Source organism: Drosophila bipectinata, chromosome XL (genome assembly GCF_030179905.1).
Source record: "Drosophila bipectinata strain 14024-0381.07 chromosome XL, DbipHiC1v2, whole genome shotgun sequence".
Classification (NCBI taxonomy): Eukaryota; Metazoa; Arthropoda; class Insecta; order Diptera; family Drosophilidae; genus Drosophila; species Drosophila bipectinata.
This window is the reverse complement of record NC_091734.1, coordinates 3,293,932-3,311,220: the sequence shown is the minus strand read 5'-3', so window position 1 is coordinate 3,311,220 and position 17,289 is coordinate 3,293,932. Positions and strand designations below refer to the sequence as shown.

Below are 17,289 nucleotides of genomic sequence, written 5' to 3'. Positions count from 1 at the left end.
TGAGATTTCCCATTTAATGGACACCTAAGCTTCCCAAGAAACCATTCTCCCTTGAACTTGAATACTAAAGTCTACTATTTCTCACTTACAGCCACAGACGTTCGCCCTGCAACCCGGCGAGGGCAACCTGCGCGCCCGCCAGGATCTGGGCAGCAGTGGGGTGGAGGACATGACCCTGCTGGATGACCTGCACGAGGCCTCGCTCCTCTGGAATCTGCGCCTGCGCTACGACAAGGGCCTCATCTACACCTTTGCCGGCAGCATCCTGATCGCCGTCAATCCGTACAAGATGTTCCCGGACGCCTATGGCCTAGAGGTGGCCAAGCAGTACGCCGGCCGACCGCTGGGATCCCTGCCGCCGCATCTGTTCGCCATCGGAGCAGCGGCCCACGCCGCTCTGCCCTCGCCCCAGGTGGTGGTCATTTCCGGCGAAAGCGGCTCCGGGAAGACGGAGTCCACCAAGCTGGTGATGCAGTACCTGGCCGCAGTGGTGCCGGGCGGAGGATCCGCCTCGGCGGTCATCACCGAACAGATCCTGGAGGCGGCACCGCTGCTGGAGGCGTTCGGCAACGCGAGAACCGCCAGGAACGACAACAGCTCCAGGTTTGGCAAGTACCTGGAGGTCTACTTCAAGAGCGGAGCCATTGTGGGTGCCAAGATTACGCAGTACCTGCTGGAGAAGTCCAGGATCGTGACCCAGGCGCCGGGCGAGCGCAACTACCACGTCTTCTACGAGCTCCTGGGCGGCCTGTCCGAGTCGGAGCGCTCCAAGTACGGCCTCCTGGAGGCGGACAAGTACTTCTACCTGAACCAGGGAGCCACCGACTGTGCCAGCGGCCGGGTGGACTGGGAGTCTCTCCAGGGCGCCATGCAGGTCCTGGGCGTCTCTGAGGGCGAACGCGAAGGCATCGTCCGTGTCCTGGCCGCCGTTCTGCATCTGGGAAACGTTTACTTCCATCGCCGGCAGCTGCGCCATGGGCAGGAGGGCGTGGAGGTGGGATCCGATGCGGAGATCAAGTGGGCGGCCCACCTGCTGCACATCAGCGCCGACGGACTGCACCGGGCGCTGACCAGCCGGACGACGGAGGCGCGAGCCGAGCGACTGCATACGCCGCTGGGCATCGACCAGGCCCTGGACGCCCGAGATGCCTTCGCCAAGGCGCTGTACGCCGGACTCTTCAACTGGCTGGTGTCGCGGATCAACTCGATCGTCCAGAAGGGCGGCACCCACGACGCCCACCGCATCAGCATCCTGGACATTTTCGGGTTCGAGGACCTGGCCGAGAACAGCTTCGAGCAGCTCTGCATCAACTACGCCAACGAGAACCTCCAGCTGTACTTCAACAAGCACGTCTTCAAGCTGGAGCAGGCCGAGTACGCCCGAGAGCGGCTCGAGTGGACGCCCCTCGCCTGGGACGACAACCTGCCGGTGATCCATCTGCTGGCCAAGAAGCCGGTCGGCATCTGCCATCTCTTGGATGACGAGTCCAACTTCCCGCGTGCCACCGACCTGAGTTTCCTCGAGAAGTGCCACTACAACCATGCCCTGAGCGAGCTCTACGCCCGTCCCCGGATCGGCGCCCAGGAGTTCGGAGTCACCCACTACGCCGGCCAGGTGTGGTACTGTGTGGACGGGTTCCTGGACAAGAACCGAGACGCCTTGCGGGGCGATGTTTTGGAGCTGCTGGCCTCCAGTCGGCTGACTCTAGTCGGGGAGCTGACCAAGCAGCTGCGCGCCCAGCGGGATGCCGGAAAGACCCTTCCCAAGGGTAGCAATGGACGATTCGTGACCATGAAGCCGAGGACTCCGACTGTGGCGGCCCGCTTTGCCGACTCCCTGCAGCAGCTGCTCCAGTCGATGGGAAGGTGCCATCCGTGGTTCGTGCGCTGCATCAAGCCCAACCAGGAGAAGCACGCCCTCCGCATGGACATGCCGTGCGTGCTCCAGCAGCTCCGCTATCTGGGCATGCTGGACACCATCCAGATCCGGCAGCGCGGCTACCCGGTGCGACTCCGCTTCCAGCACTTTGTGGAGCGGTATCGACATCTCCTGGCCAGTCCGCTGGCTAGGGGTACCCCCTACCGGGAGCTGTGCCGCGTCCTCCTCGAGGCCATGCCGCGCACCGGAGTCGAGGGCCCCGACTACCAGCTGGGTGCCACGCGGGTGTTCCTGCGCGAGGCCCTGCACCGCGCCCTGGAGAGCGGCCGGACGGAGCGGCTCCGGCGGGCGGCTGTTAGTGTCCAGCGCCACGTACGAGGTATGCTGGTGCGCCGCCAGCTGGCGCGTCGTGAGACAGCGGCTACGAAGCTGCAAGCCCGTTGGCGCGGTCAGCGGGAGCAGCAGCGCTACCGGAATCTGCGCAAGGGCGCCCTCACCGCCCAAAGACTGTGGCGCGGGCGCCAGGCCAGGAGAAGGGTGCAGCAACTCCGCTCGGATCACCGCCGGAGGCAAGAAGCTCGCGAAGCAGCACAGCGGGCGCGTGAGGCCCGGGAGGCGAAGCAGGCGGTGCTGGAGAGAAGCCAGCTGAGCTACCTGGACATACCCGCCGAGCTGGCCTTCATCTACTCCAAGCTGCAGGGCTGGTCACCGCCGCACGGCGATCGGAATCTGGTCAAGGTCCTGGGAACGGTGCCAGGACCTCCAAACGCCGCCATGCAGCTGCCCGAGGATCTGGCCCAGTTCTCCTTCGGAAAGTTCAGCAGCGTCTACTGCAACGGCATGAGGCTGCAGCCGCGGCGGGAGCCCATCACGGCGCCCTTCCTCTCCAGAGCCGCGTCGCGGGATCAGGACTTCCAGGACGCTCTGGCCGTGTTCAAGCTGATACTGCGATGGAGCAACGACAAGTCGCTGGAGGGCGCCAAGGAGAAGCTCCTGGCCGACTACATCGTCCACAAGGCGCTGAGCTCGCGCGGCCTGAGGGACGAGATCCTGGTGCAGCTCTGCAACCAGGTGCACGGCCTGCCGCCCACCTCCACCGAGGCCACCAGGCTGTGGCAGCTGCTCGGTCAGTGCCTCTGCTGCTTCCAGCCCAGCGCCGCCTTCAGCAAGTATCTGATGCGCTTCGTGGACGACGAAGCTCCTCCGAATCTCCGGCCGCTGCTCCTCCGCCAGCTGCTGCGCCAGTCCGGCTCCGGGAGCCAGGCTGCGGGCGGCGGTGCGGGTAGGAGCTTCGTGCCCGCCTGGCTGGAGTGGCGCGCCTGGACGCGGGGCTGCGACATGGCCCTGCCCCTCACCCTGCCCGACGAGGCCAGCCAAACGGTGGCCGTCGATTCCTGGACGAGCTGCGAGGAGGCCGCCGCCCTAGCCGTCTCCTCTCTGGGCGTCTCCAGCCGGGGCTGGACTCTAGTCCTCGACGACGGCCAGCAGCTGACCGATAGCTGCGGACTGGACTACGTCATGGATCTGATCGCCGAGAAGGAGCTGTGTCCGGCCTTCCCAGCTCCCAGGAGCGACCTGCTCCGCTCGGGAGCCAAGTTCGCTCGGACCCCGCTGCCGGAGGCCGTGAAACGTCCGGCTGTACCGCCTCCAGCCCCGCCCACTGCGGGCGCCAAGGAGGAGATGCCACGGGAGCGACGCAGCAGCCGGGAGCTCTTGTCCCGCAGCTCGGCCCTCAACGAACGATACTTTGAAAGGGAGCCCAGTCCAGGTCCGGGCACGAGTTCCGGCCAGAGCCAGGCCAAGTCGCGCTCCAAGTCCCTGGACGACTTGCTGGCCGGAGACATTGCTCCGGTGCAGACGGACTGCGACTCCCAGGAGCCGCTTCACACACTCGGACTCTCGGAGAGTCGCCTCAACGATCGCTACCACTCCGCGGAGCGACTGGCTCCGATGGGCAAGGAGACGGCGCCGCGCTACCAGAAGTCCCAGCACGCCGGTAGGAGATCCCACGCCGCCTCCCATGGCTCCCACTCAAGCAAGTACGCCGACAAAGCGGAGTACGCCACCCGATCCTCCGCCATGTCGGACACCAGTGAGGCGCCGTCCCTGGCCTCGCACGTCCGTCGGGTGAGAGTGCCCTCGCAGGCCTCCGATGTGGACCAGTTTCTGGACGACTTGTTCAGCCCGGTGCTCGATGGTTCCCTGGACGAGCTATCAGATGCCAGATCCTTGGCAGCCAGCATCCGGGGAAGCGGAGTTAAGAAACAGGAGGAGGAGGAGGAGGACTTCGACTTGGAATCGGAATCGGAAATCGAAGACCTGGATGACTACATCAACGAACTGATGCCCAGCCACTTGGAAAACCTGTATAACCTGAAGGACAAGGAGCACCTGGTGGTCGCCATCAAGGGAGGCGGCAGCACCGACAGCAACGGGGCGGATCCCCTGCTCCATCAACTGATGCAACTACCGGCGGAGACGGACTCCGCCCCGGCCCTCTACCAGCAGCAGGTGCAGCGCGCCTTCCTCCAGTCGGCCATGGCCCAGAATCTCCAAATCCAGCAGCAGCTCCTGGCCCAGAACCAGGCGCTCCAGACCCTGCTCAGCCAGCAGGCAGCAGCCGCAGCGGCGGCCACCAGTTCTGCCTCCCCACCGCCGCCCCCTGTATCGGGATCCGCAGGAGTTCTGAGTAGCCTTTCCATCTCGCCGCCACCACCGCAATCCCCACTGCGGATGAAGACCACACGGAGCAGTCTGGTGGTGATGGAATCTATGCAGCCACCGGCACCGCCACCACCGCCACCAATGCCGCCACCACTGGAGTGCAAGGATCCTTCGGAGACGCGACACTTCCTGGATCCCTACGGGCGGGCCAAGACCGTGCGGATCGGCAAGTGGCGCTGGCCGCCGCCGCAGGATGAGCCCCAGTTCCAGACCGAGGAGGACTTCTTCGCCTTCAAGATGCGCCAGCAGCAGCGGAAGACCACGCCCCAGGCCCAGCACCATTCACACCACCAGGTGGCTCTCAACGGTGGTCCAGGTGGCGCCTCCGCCACGGCTATCGAATGGGAGGAGTTCGAGATCGAGAGCCCGACGCCGCCGCCGCTGATGGGCGGCCAGCCGCAGCTGATGCGGAGCAGTATCCGGCTGGAGACGAGTACCAGTACCACCACTGCCATCACCACCACCTCGGGAGCCGGTGCCGGCAGAGATATGCAGGATGCGGGCGGGGCACCGCCACTCCAGAGTGTCGTCACAACCACGAAGCTGGCCAAGAAGAGCTTCGAGATCGGAGCCGACCGCCCGCCACCCGGCAGCGTGGGCAAGCTGAAGCTCAGCTCCGAGATGCGCCAGCGACTGGAGCAGGTGACGGCGGGCCACTCGGTGCGCTCCACCGTCTCCACCAAGTCGGAGCAGCGGGCGCCGGCCAAGCTGGAGGACACCCGGAAGCTGATGCTCCAGCAGCAGCTCGGAGGCCTCTTCGCCAGCGTGAGTGGCGGCGCCGGAGGCGGTGGCTCCGCTCCTGGTGGCTCCAACGAACCGCATGCCATCCCCGTGCGCGCCCAGATCGAGCGGATGGAGGGCAAGCTCTCGCCGCCGCCAGCTCCACCCTCGGGCGGGTGGCCTGGAGTGCTCCTGCCACCGGCTCCGAGTGTTCCAGCACCGCCGCCGCCCATCCGGCCACCCAGCATGGCCCCGCCAGCCCCTCCGCCGGCCCCCCAGAGTCCTCCGACCACTAGGAGCCCGGAACCGGAGCCGGACTACCGGATAGCCGGCGCCAAGGAGCACGTGCCGGCCTTCATCCAGCGCCAGGAGCGCGACACCTTCGGGGCAGTGCGTCCGCAGCAGCACCATCCGATGATGAACAGCAGCAGCCACCATCTGCACCTGGAGGAGCACCATCACCATCACAACCACTCCGCATCTTCCTCGCCGGCGGCAGCTGGGTGGGAGCAGGCGGAGCGGGAGCGATCCCGCAGCCGGAGCCGAAGCCGCGACCGTGAGGACTACTCCGAGTCCGTGTGGGACCGGGCGGAGGTGGAGGGTCCTGCCTCGGGCAGTGGCAGCGAGAAGGAGCGCGAGAAGCGGGAACGCGAACGGGAGCGGCTCTACGAGCTGCGCCAGGTGGAGCGGGAACGGGAGAGTCACAAAGTCTACCAGCCGGCACCTCCGCGCGTCATCCAGGCCAGTTTGGACAACACCGGAAGGAGGGAGCGAGAACGGGAAAGGGAGCGGGAGCAGGAACGCGGCCCGGCCACCTTCCGCACCCACATGGCCCAGAAGTACGAGCACGAGCGGAAGCGCAAGAGCTCGGCCAGCTCCGGGATGCGTGAGGAGCTGGACTCGATGCGTTCACTGGCCACGACGCCGCCGGCAGTCATCGTCCCGGCCCCAGTGCCGCCTCCGCCCGCCGTCAGCCCGGGTCCGGGCTCTGGGGCGGGAGCCAGCAGTGCCTGTCTCACCTACAACCGGGTGCCGTGGAAGCTGCGCGTCCGCAAGGAGGTCTTCCAGCCGCACGAGCCGATCGGTCCGCCGGTGGCCCTGGATCTGCTCTTCGCCCAGGTGCTGGGCGACGTATTCGGGGTGACACCCTGCCTCCGGATCACGCCCCAGGAGAAGAGCTCCGCCCTGAACATGCTCCACGGGCATGGAGTCAGTGTGGACACATTGTCGGCGAGGAACACTGGAGGAGCCGGTCAGCAGGTTAGGGCTCTGGTGAAGCGCCACCTGGTGGACATGGCACGCGACTGGCCACTGTACTTCGCCCGCCTGTTCGCCGTCCAGGGCGCCCCCCTCTACCCGGACGTGAGCATCATGGGCGTCTCTCACAGCGGCCTGTACCTGGCCCGGCGGGACGCCGACTACCTGATCGTGGTGCAGGCCATCTCCTTCGGGGAGATCCAGAGCGCCGTCACCCTGCCGCGTCCGGCGGCCCTGCAGCTCAACCTGAGGAACGGCAAGCACCTGGCGCTCCACGCCGCCCGGGCAGCCGCCATCCAGTCGATGGTCACCACTTTTGTCCAGGAGTTCCGTAAGGTGAGTGTTGATTATCCTTTTCATTTTTTTTTAGTTTTTAGTTTATTTTTTATGGGGATTGGTATCCTGATCCCTGAATGTGAATCCCTTGTCAGGATCGGTGGGGAAATGGCCAAGATATTCATGAAAAAGTGAGAAAAAACAGAATTCGCACTTTTCCAAGGGGTAGACCCAGGATTTTGGCCAAAAATCGGACCAAAATTTTTTTCTCAGGATTTTACGAATCCTTGAACACAGCTCGACGTCGAAAGGATCCCCGATTCCTAAATGGCATCCCTTTTTAGGATCGGTGGGGAAACAGCCAAGATATTGACCAAAAAGTGAGAAAAAACAGAATTCGCACTTTTCCAAGGGGTAGACCCAGGATTTTGGCCAAAAATCGGACCAACATTTTTTTCTCAGGATTTTACGAATCCTTGGACACCGTTCGACGGCGAAAGGATCCCCGATTCCTAAATGGCATCCCTTTTTAGGATCGGTGGGGAAACAGCCAAGATATTGACCAAAAATTGAGAAAAAACAGAATTCGCACTTTTCCAAGGGGTAGACCCAAGATTTTGGCCAAAAATCGGACCAAAATATTTTTCTCAGGATTTTGGGAATCCTTGGACCAAGATATTCATGAAAAAGTGAGAAAAAACAGAATTCGCACTTTTCCAAGGGGTAGACCCAGGATTTTGGCCAAAAATCGGACCAAAATTTTTTTCTCAGGATTTTAGGAATCCTTGAACACAGCTCGACGTCGAAAGGATCCCCGATTCCTAAATGGCATCCCTTTTTAGGATCGGTGGGGAAACAGCCAAGATATTGACCAAAAAGTGAGAAAAAACAGAATTCGCACTTTTCCAAGGGGTAGACCCAGGATTTTGGCCAAAAATCGGACCAAAATTTTTTTCTCAGGATTTTACGAATCCTTGGACACCGTTCGACGGCGAAAGGATCCCCGATTCCTAATGGCATCCCTTTTTAGGATCGGTGGGGAAACAGCCAAGATATTGACCAAAAAGTGAGAAAAAACCGAATTCGCACTTTTCCAAGGGGTAGACCCAGGATTTTGGCCAAAAATCGGACCAACATTTTTTTCTCAGGATTTTAGGAATCCTTGGATGCAGATCGACGGTGAAAGGATCCCCGATTCCTAAATGGCATCCCTTTTTAGGATCGGTGGGGAAATAGCCAAGATATTGACCAAAAAGTGAGAAAAAACAGAATTCGCACTTTTCCAAGGGGTAGACCCAGGATTTTGGCCAAAAATCTGACCAAAATTTTTTTCTCAGGATTTTACGAATCCTTGGACACCGTTCGACGGCGAAAGGATCCCCGATTCCTAATGGCATCCCTTTTTAGGATCGGTGGGGAAACAGCCAAGATATTGACCAAAAAGTGAGAAAAAACCGAATTCGCACTTTTCCAAGGGGTAGACCCAGGATTTTGGCCAAAAATCGGACCAAAATTTTTTTCTCAGGATTTTAGGAATCCTTGAACACAGCTCGACGTCGAAAGGATCCCCGATTCCTAAATGGCATCCCTTTTTAGGATCGGTGGGGAAACAGCCAAGATATTGACCAAAAAGTGAGAAAAAACAGAATTCGCACTTTTCCAAGGGGTAGACCCAGGATTTTGGCCAAAAATCGGACCAAAATTTTTTTCTCAGGATTTTACGAATCCTTGGACACCGTTCGACGGCGAAAGGATCCCCGATTCCTAATGGCATCCCTTTTTAGGATCGGTGGGGAAACAGCCAAGATATTGACCAAAAAGTGAGAAAAAACCGAATTCGCACTTTTCCAAGGGGTAGACCCAGGATTTTGGCCAAAAATCGGACCAACATTTTTTTCTCAGGATTTTAGGAATCCTTGGATGCAGATCGACGGTGAAAGGATCCCCGATTCCTAAATGGCATCCCTTTTTAGGATCGGTGGGGAAATAGCCAAGATATTGACCAAAAAGTGAGAAAAAACAGAATTCGCACTTTTCCAAGGGGTAGACCCACGATTTTGGCCAAAAATCGGACCAAAATTTTTTTCTCAGGATTTTACGAATCCTTGGACACCGTTCGACGGCGAAAGGATCCCCGATTCCTAATGGCATCCCTTTTTAGGATCGGTGGGGAAATAGCCAAGATATTGACCAAAAAGTGAGAAAAAACAGAATTCGCACTTTTCCAAGGGGTAGACCCAGGATTTTGGCCAAAAATCTGATCAAAATTTTTTTCTCAGGATTTTAGGAATTCTTGGATGCAGATCGACGGCGAAAGGATCCCCGATTCCTAAATGGCATCCCTTTTTAAGATCGGTGGGGAAATGGCCAAGATATTGACCAAAAAGTGAGAAAAAACCGAATTCGCACTTTTCCAAGGGGTAGACCCAGGATTTTGGCCAAAAATCGGACCAAAATTTTTTTCTCAGGATTTTACGAATCCTTGGACACCGTTCGACGGCGAAAGGATCCCCGATTCCTAATGGCATCCCTTTTTAGGATCGGTGGGGAAACAGCCAAGATATTCATGAAAAAGTGAGAAAAAACAGAATTCGCACTTTTCCAAGGGGTAGACCCAAGATTTTGGCCAAAAATCGGACCAAAATATTTTTCTCAGGATTTTGGGAATCCTTGGACCAAGATATTCATGAAAAAGTGAGAAAAAACAGAATTCGCACTTTTCCAAGGGGTAGACCCAGGATTTTGGCCAAAAATCGGACCAAAATTTTTTTCTCAGGATTTTAGGAATCCTTGGACATAGTTCGACGGCGTAAGGATCCCTGATTCCTAAATGGCATCCCTTTTTAGGATCGATGGAGAAATAGCCAAGATATTCGCCAAATAGTTAAGCACAAAAATAGTCTTGGAATTATGATTCAAAGATTTGTAAAAATCTATGTTCTGCTAGTCTTTATTTAAATACTGGTTTCTCTGGTGGAAACTAGTTTCTTAGCTAAACGATTTTGTAAAATGTCCAAAAGTATGCTAAATTTCCCAACTTAACCCTTAGAAAAATATAATATTAAAATAATAAGTCGTAGAAAGACAAAAAATACTTACTTTTGAAAGCATCATTGGGGATTCTTGAATTATACTTTATATAAAATAAAGCCTTCTTCTGCTTGATAGATCAAAGTCTCATTTACTATACTTTTTCTTATAATTTGCAATACTTACTGTTTTTTTTATCAATTATTTTTTTATGGCAACCATTTCTTACACCAAACTGCTAGCAAATATAATTACATTAATTGCGTGAATAATGGCATACATTGGCCATTATGTGGCCTTAATTAAGTGCAAATAGTTGAATTATTTTTTCCTCCTTTTTGCGGCCTCAAGTTAATAATATTGACATCTAGACTATATATATATGTACATATGTTCGTACTTATTTTTTTATCCCAAAAAACCAATTGATTTTCTTAATCAGACTGGCATGGTTTAATGGATTTTCGAGTGGCATTTTGAAAGCCATCTGGCTGGGTTTTCTATTTTATTTATTTCTATTATTTGCACGCCTTAAAGCTCAGTGGGTCTCAGTGGTTTCAGTGGCTCCAGTGATTCCAGCAGCTATAGAGGCCTCAGTAACTCCAGTGACCAGTTTCCAGTTCCATATATGTAAGCATCCTCCACTCCGCTTGGATGATATTCATAGTTGGCGCACGTCCATCACTCGTGTCTCGTGTATTTACTTTTATTTTCTCTTTTTTGTTGGCTTTTTTTTTTATTTTTTGTGTTTGTTTTTTATTTTAAAAACTTGCATTTGGAAGGCATTTGTTTTTGGAAAAGTTTGGGGCATTTTCTTTATCGTGAAGGTTCCTTTTTTTGTTTCTTCGGTTTGAAGTTATATTTTTGAGTCTTTTGAAAGGGTAATTTTTGGAAACATTAGTCTTCCTAAAATTAGTTAGTTTTATAAATACATTTAATAATTTATTTTTTTATGAATATATGTATAAGTTCTGCCTTAAAAAGTAACGTTGAGTGTCTAAAAAGCATAGTGTTTTTTTGTTTGATTGTTTATTAAATGAAAGTTTAATAAATAATATATAATATATTATATTCCCTTAATTTCTGTATTTTTTATTTATGTATTTTTTCTGTATCTAAGTTTCTGTATTTATAATAACACCAACTTCTCAACTTTGACTATAAAGACTTTATTAAATTTTCAAAAACTTCTCAATCTCAATTTTTTTAAACTTTTTCTCTACACCATTGATTGAATAATTTTCTTATAGAGCATCTAAACTTTCATATTATTTATGACACTATCTAGTTGTCTTGTCTGCGATCAACAAAATGTTTTTCCTACATTTCCCTCTCTGGCTTTTTAATTTTTTGTTTTTTTTTTTGTTGGTTTTTTTAATTCAATTCATTTTATGCGTGAAAACTCGTTAAACGCCAAAGCTGGCCAATTCGAAGGAGAGCGGGCGAAACAGTTATCTCAGCAGGGAATGCTAATGGGAATTCGGAGATGGAGAGCTAGAGAAATGGAGAAAGAGACTTGGAAGAAGCTCTCTTTCTCCTAGGGGCCTACTCGGCTTTCCGCTTGGCCAAAACCAATTTTCACTCAGCCCTCTCCACGGCTCTCTGTTCTGCTCCGTTGCGAGTGAAATGGCCAACAAGCCAGAGCCAGAGCCAGAGTCGGAGTCAGAGTCGGAGTCAGAGCCAGTGGCTCTTTCTGTGGCTGGTTTTGTTTTTTTTTGTTTTGTGTCTTGACCAAGTCCGTTTTAGCCAGTTTTTCAGTTTTCAGCCAGTAGTCGCCAGTTGTTACAAATGTGCGGTAACGGCATCACGCAGTTTGAAAAGTCGCTCCGTCGGATTCTTTGCGGACTTTCTTTCTGTTTTTTGTTTTTTTTTTAAAACCAACTTCTCGTGTTGGCCAAGTTGTGTTGCCTTCATTTCTTTTGCATTATTTTGTTCTGTTTTTGTGTTTTAGTGTTTCGTGTTTTTTGTTTTAAACTTGGTCTAAACAAAGTCAACATGGACTGACCTCAAAAAATTGGAAATATTTTAAACCAAATGTATGATAAACAAAACTCTTTTGGGGTGGCAGTTCGAAAATAAATCTTATTCATTCACAAAACATGAAGCTTCACTTTCAATCACAGACAGTGCGTTTCAAAACAGTTAGGTCGCTTGTTAGCAGTTAGCAGGTAAATGCGAAAATGGTCAGAGAAATCGCAAGGTTGTCTATTTTTGGTTACTTATAAATATAGTTTATTGTTTTTCCATTTCAAAAGTAATTAATGGTGTTTTTAGGTGAAATATTTAAATAGTTGTTAAATTGTTTTTGGTTTTTGTTTTGAGTTTTTAAAGAGTTTTCATAGTTTTTGGTTTCGTTTGTTTTGACTAGTTTTTTTTGTGAAAAATTATACTATTTTTAAAGAAAGTTGTTTGATAATGTTGAAAACTTTAATTTTTCCTTGATTTGATCTTCATATTTAGAGGGGGAAGTTTTGAAATGATTTGTCCATCTTTTTATATCGATACTTATCAATATTTTATTTAATTCTAACTTAAACATAATTAAATTTGATATTTTTTATTTGTATAGAGGAAATACTACAGTACTTATCTTGTTTTACAGAATTTTTAGTAAAAGCTTGTGGTTTAGCCTATAACTTATAGATAATTAGGGACTTACAAACATTCAAGTTTGGTTCATTTAATTTTTTTGAAGCCTTATGAATCAATTCATAACTTAATAAAATCATTATTTATATGAAAAAGCAAATTATTTGAAGAATATTTTGATATATAGCTAAAAGCATAGTTTAAATTTCAATTTCACACAATTGCAATTGAAGAAAATCGATAGCTTGCCTTCATTTTTGTGGCACTTTTAATTTGGTTAATAATAGCCTATCGATTAAATCGATATCTATAATTTTATCTTATTTTTTTTTCATAAAAATGAAACAATTACTAAACAGGATGTCAAGAGATTCTCTTTAACTTTCAAGATAGTCCAAATCATGATCCATAATTATGTGATTACTTCATGGCAATTGAAGAAAAAATAAATATAAAAAATAAATGGAAATGGGAATGGGAATGGGAATGGGGGGAATCCGAAACCGATATCTGGAAATTGGCCAATAATTTGGCCAACCAGCCAGTCAGATAGCCAGCCATCCGTGCCACATTGATTTGAAAGCAATTATATGGACGGGGGCAAGATTATTTATTTTGTTAGTGGAGTTTCATGTTTTATTATTTCGTTTTTGTTTGGATTTTTTTCTCGAACTAACCGCTCCCCGACAGAGAGATAGATAAGACCGGGAGTTTGGATTGAGTTTTTTTTTTAGTCAGTCAGTCGGTCCATCAAGTGGAAAGACAAACCAAACCAAACCAAACTAACTGGCAAGCCGCAAATGGCAAATTAAAATAAATTGAGGCAGAAAAGCGTAAAAATAACAAGACAAATACGACGAATACGAATACGGCACGCATTTAGTTGCATTTGGCCAATTTCCACACGCTGCTAAAACAAAAAGGATAGTAGTCAGCAATAATAAATAATAATAAATAAATAAGAGCTGGCTTCATGTGTGCTCTGTGTGTTTGTTTAAGCCAATTCAAATCGAAACTTTGGCCATTGCGGTTCGTTATTAGCCAAAGCCATTTTGTGTATTTTGTTGTGGAAACAGTCACGATGCACTGAACGAACGCTTTCACTTACCACACTCGCCAAATGGCCAAAAAGCCAAAGCCAAATCCTCAACCCTGAACCCTGAACCCTGAAATCCGCATCAGGATGTCGCAGAGTGTTCGGGCCAGCAAATCCAACCAGGCAGCCGCATCCGTGCAACTGGCCACTGGAGGCGGCAGTGTGCCCCACAAATTCAGCAGCATTGTCAACAAGGTGGAGTCTCTGATCAGTAAGATGCACCACGACAAGGTCAACAACTTCAAGTTGCTGCAACAGCAGGGCCAGGAGAAGCATCAGGACCAAAAAGATCAGCTGCAGGATCAGGAACAGGAGTGCAAGTGCGCCTCCTTGGATTCCCTAAACAACCTCACAGACGAGGAGCAGGAAATGCTTTACACGGACTCGGATGATGCGGAAATAGCCCATATAACTGGCACCACTGCGGCCCAAGTGCATCATGCCCAGCAACAGCAACTCCAGATGCAATTGCAGACCCGGAGAAGTGATCTCGACCAGCTGACGAATGAGAGTATCCGCGAACTGAACGAACAGTGCTGTTTGATGCCGGCGGAGACGTCTGGCGGGGATCTGGGGCTGGCCAACGACAATGCCTGGAGCGTGGAGGAGGACATCGTGTACAAGTGCTGCACAGCCACCACCTCGGCCACCATGAAGTCAAACTCCTCGGGCGGATCTCTCTGCGAGCAGTGCTGCCTGGAGGAGCAGCAGCTCACCTACAAGCTCCAAATGTCAGGACAGCATGTGGATAGTAACAATAATCACAACCACGATGAAGGGGAGGAAGAGCAGGTGCATCTGGAAGTAGATCTGAAAATGGAGGAGCAGGTCAAGTTGGAACAGACTAACCTGGAGCACTGCCTGGCCCAGGCAATGCCACAATCTCTGGCAGCTCTGGCTTTAGCTCCATCCAATGTCATTGGATGCCCGATACCTCCGGGCAATCCGCCAGCTCTGCTTCTCGGCGGCGGCACCAAGACCCGGAGGGTCAGCAACGCCAGCAGCGGATCCGTCAGCCGCATGGAGACCATTCTCGAGGAGCCCACGGAGTCCAAGATCTCCGTCAAGGAGATTCTGGCCCGATTCGAGACCATGAACTCTAATGAGGTAATGAGAGGTTTTGTTTGTTTTTTTTTGGAATAGTTAATTTTCTAAATCGGTATCGGTATTTATTCAACGATGTTACCAGTCCCTATTTCAAAAAAACTTCTGCCGCGAAGAAGTCCCTAATTCTTAAGCTCAGCTAATCGATAAACCTATCGATATCGATTTCTTTGTGGCGGCTTATGCAGCGATCTCTAACGGTTGCAGTTGAAAGAAGAAGATTTTTAAAGTTTCATTTTGTAACTTTTGTAATTATTAATTTTAAAAAACTACAATTGAGTTTATTACTAATTAGCTACCTTTTTTATAAAATATACTTTAGTTTGAGGCTTTAATTTATGAACTCTGTTAACTGCAATCCCCATTTTAATTGATAAAAATTGAAACCTCACGTCATGATGCAAAAACTATGTGGAGGGTTTATGCATATATTCAGTGGTTGGGTTTTTTTCCGTTAAGTAAACTGAAATTTCCATCAAAACTTCCACATATTGATGGCTGTTGACCGTTTAAGCTTTTTGCGGTTCCATTCAATCGCTGCTTTTTCAACTCAATTTCCCCCTCAAGGTTCGGAAGTAAAAACAAACGACAGGTTAATCAAATACAAATGTAGTTTTTATTTCACTTTTTTTTTGGGTAGAGACTGAGCCCACCTCGATCAAAATGAATCATGGCCAAAAAGATGGAAAAGGAAAACAAATAGGTTTATAAAGGGGGTAGGCAGCTGTAGAGCTGGGCAGCTGGGCTGACAGATGAATGCTAACGGTGTTATTAAGTCGACACATAATCGCATTATTAGCGTGGCCAGCCAGAAAGAGGCAGAGATGGAGATGGAGATGGAGAGAGAGATGAATGCACAAAGGAAAATGGCCCAGACCAGGCCGAAACCAGCAAACCCACCAATCGGCCCACTTGCACTACCAACTCTCTTACATCATCGGTTTGTTGTTTTTGGTGTTTTTTATCTTTCTTTTTGGCTAATTAGCTGGTAAAGTGATGATCTTAAGGTGTCGGGTGTCGATTATACAACAACAAGTGATACCAACATCTTTAATGGCCAGCACTTGGACGACCCCAGAGATTTTAGCCCTAAAAAGTGTGTAATTTATGTTTCAGGTGAAGTTTTAATAGCTGGGAAATGTTGGGAAATTGTTTTAGCTTATTTTTTGTAAATTTTCCAGGGATATAAACTCTTTAATATTAAATCTATTAGTATTTTCAATTAAAAAGAAATCTAGAAATTTCTCTCTGGCATCGATTTTGTTTCAATTACCGAAAGGTGGAATAAAGTTGACCAGGCTAAGATTGCCTGGACTGATCCGTAACAAGTGCATCAGATTCCCAGGTGAACTCTCAGCCACATAAAACGGAAATCTAAAGAAAACTCAAAAAAAAAAAAGACTAAACATGAAAATAAGAAACATAAGATGAACGAGTAGTTATCGTGCTGGATCAACGAAGATGCCACCACGTTTCAAGTTCGATGACCAACTCTCTCAGTCTGCAGTCTTCGGTCTTCAATCTATAGCCTTTAATCTTACAGTTGTTAGTCTTTAGTCTTTAGACCAAGATGTGATCCATAAAAGATCCATTAAAGAAATGAAAAGACAATAAGAACACGCTTAGTCTTCTGGGATGGTTTCTTGATTTTCTGATTCTTTGAATTTCTTGATTTCTTGACCCACAAAGATGCAGACCGAGCGATAAGTACATTATGGGGTTATGATACGTGAGCCCCACAAAGAATTGTAATTTAACTGTAATTTGATTTCAATAATTTAATTACACTTTTTTGTGAGCACTTTTTTTTTTCTTCATTTATGTGTGAGTCGTGGTGGTGGTAAATTTTTTGGATTTCGTTCAAGCAAGTGCACTCGGTTCGCCGTAAATCTAACCAAACAAACGGTCAGCTGCGCATTCATTTCAAATTTTAATTAATTTTAACAATAGCAGGAGGTGCACACACTCGCACACACACTAAATAAGAAAAAAAAACAAAAGCCAGCCGAAAAAGAAAGTTTATTTTTTTTTTTTTTTGGTTTCCTAGCGGTCACTTGGACTTGGATTTATGGTACCCAACTCTTGATTTTTTTTTTGCTTTTAATGTACAAATACACATAACATACTCGTATGTGGATTCGATTCTCATTGCAAGCTGTTTGTCGGCCAGTAACTGGAGCAACTGCCTCCGTCCGATTCAGGCCTTTGTGACCCAGTTGTTGGCCCGGTTCTGGTGCGCCATTAAGCCAAGATTTGGTTCACGACAAGCTGGCGGCCCCAAAAGTGGACACTGGATTTTATATGTTTAACCTGGTCAGCATGTTGAGGTTTTTCTGAGACTTTTTTCTAAAGCCAGACATAGTTTGGAAAAAATGCGTTTTTCTAGGACTTTTTTAGGAGCTGGGTGATCACGTAATTTTTAATATTTTCTATTAAATATTCTGCATTGTATTGCTTAACAAAACCTCCTATTCAAATATTCCCCCTTTACATTTTCTGTTAAAAAACCCCAAAAAGATTAAGCAATTTTTTAGTTGCAACCCAAACTAAACCAAAAAAACCTCAAAAAAATTGCACATTCAGTTAACCATTTGAGGAAATATTTATGGTAATA

At 49.5% G+C, this 17,289-nt stretch overlaps 1 protein-coding gene across 4 annotated transcripts in view; it reads left to right on the top strand.

Annotated features, from left to right (window-relative positions):
- Nucleotides 1-17,289, top strand: part of Myo10A (Myosin 10A) — a 33,459-nt gene that overhangs the window by 11,480 nt on the left and 4,690 nt on the right. For 2 of the 4 annotated variants that reach the window (XM_017254298.3, XM_017254295.3), the window contains one exon: nt 92-6,916. In XM_017254298.3, the coding sequence (XP_017109787.2) occupies nt 92-6,916 (6,825 nt within the window). Of the gene's footprint in view, nt 1-91; nt 6,917-11,839; nt 11,923-13,179; nt 14,679-17,289 lie in introns of those variants that run through there. The other 2 variants (XM_070276470.1, XM_017254297.3) reach the window with 2 other exon arrangements.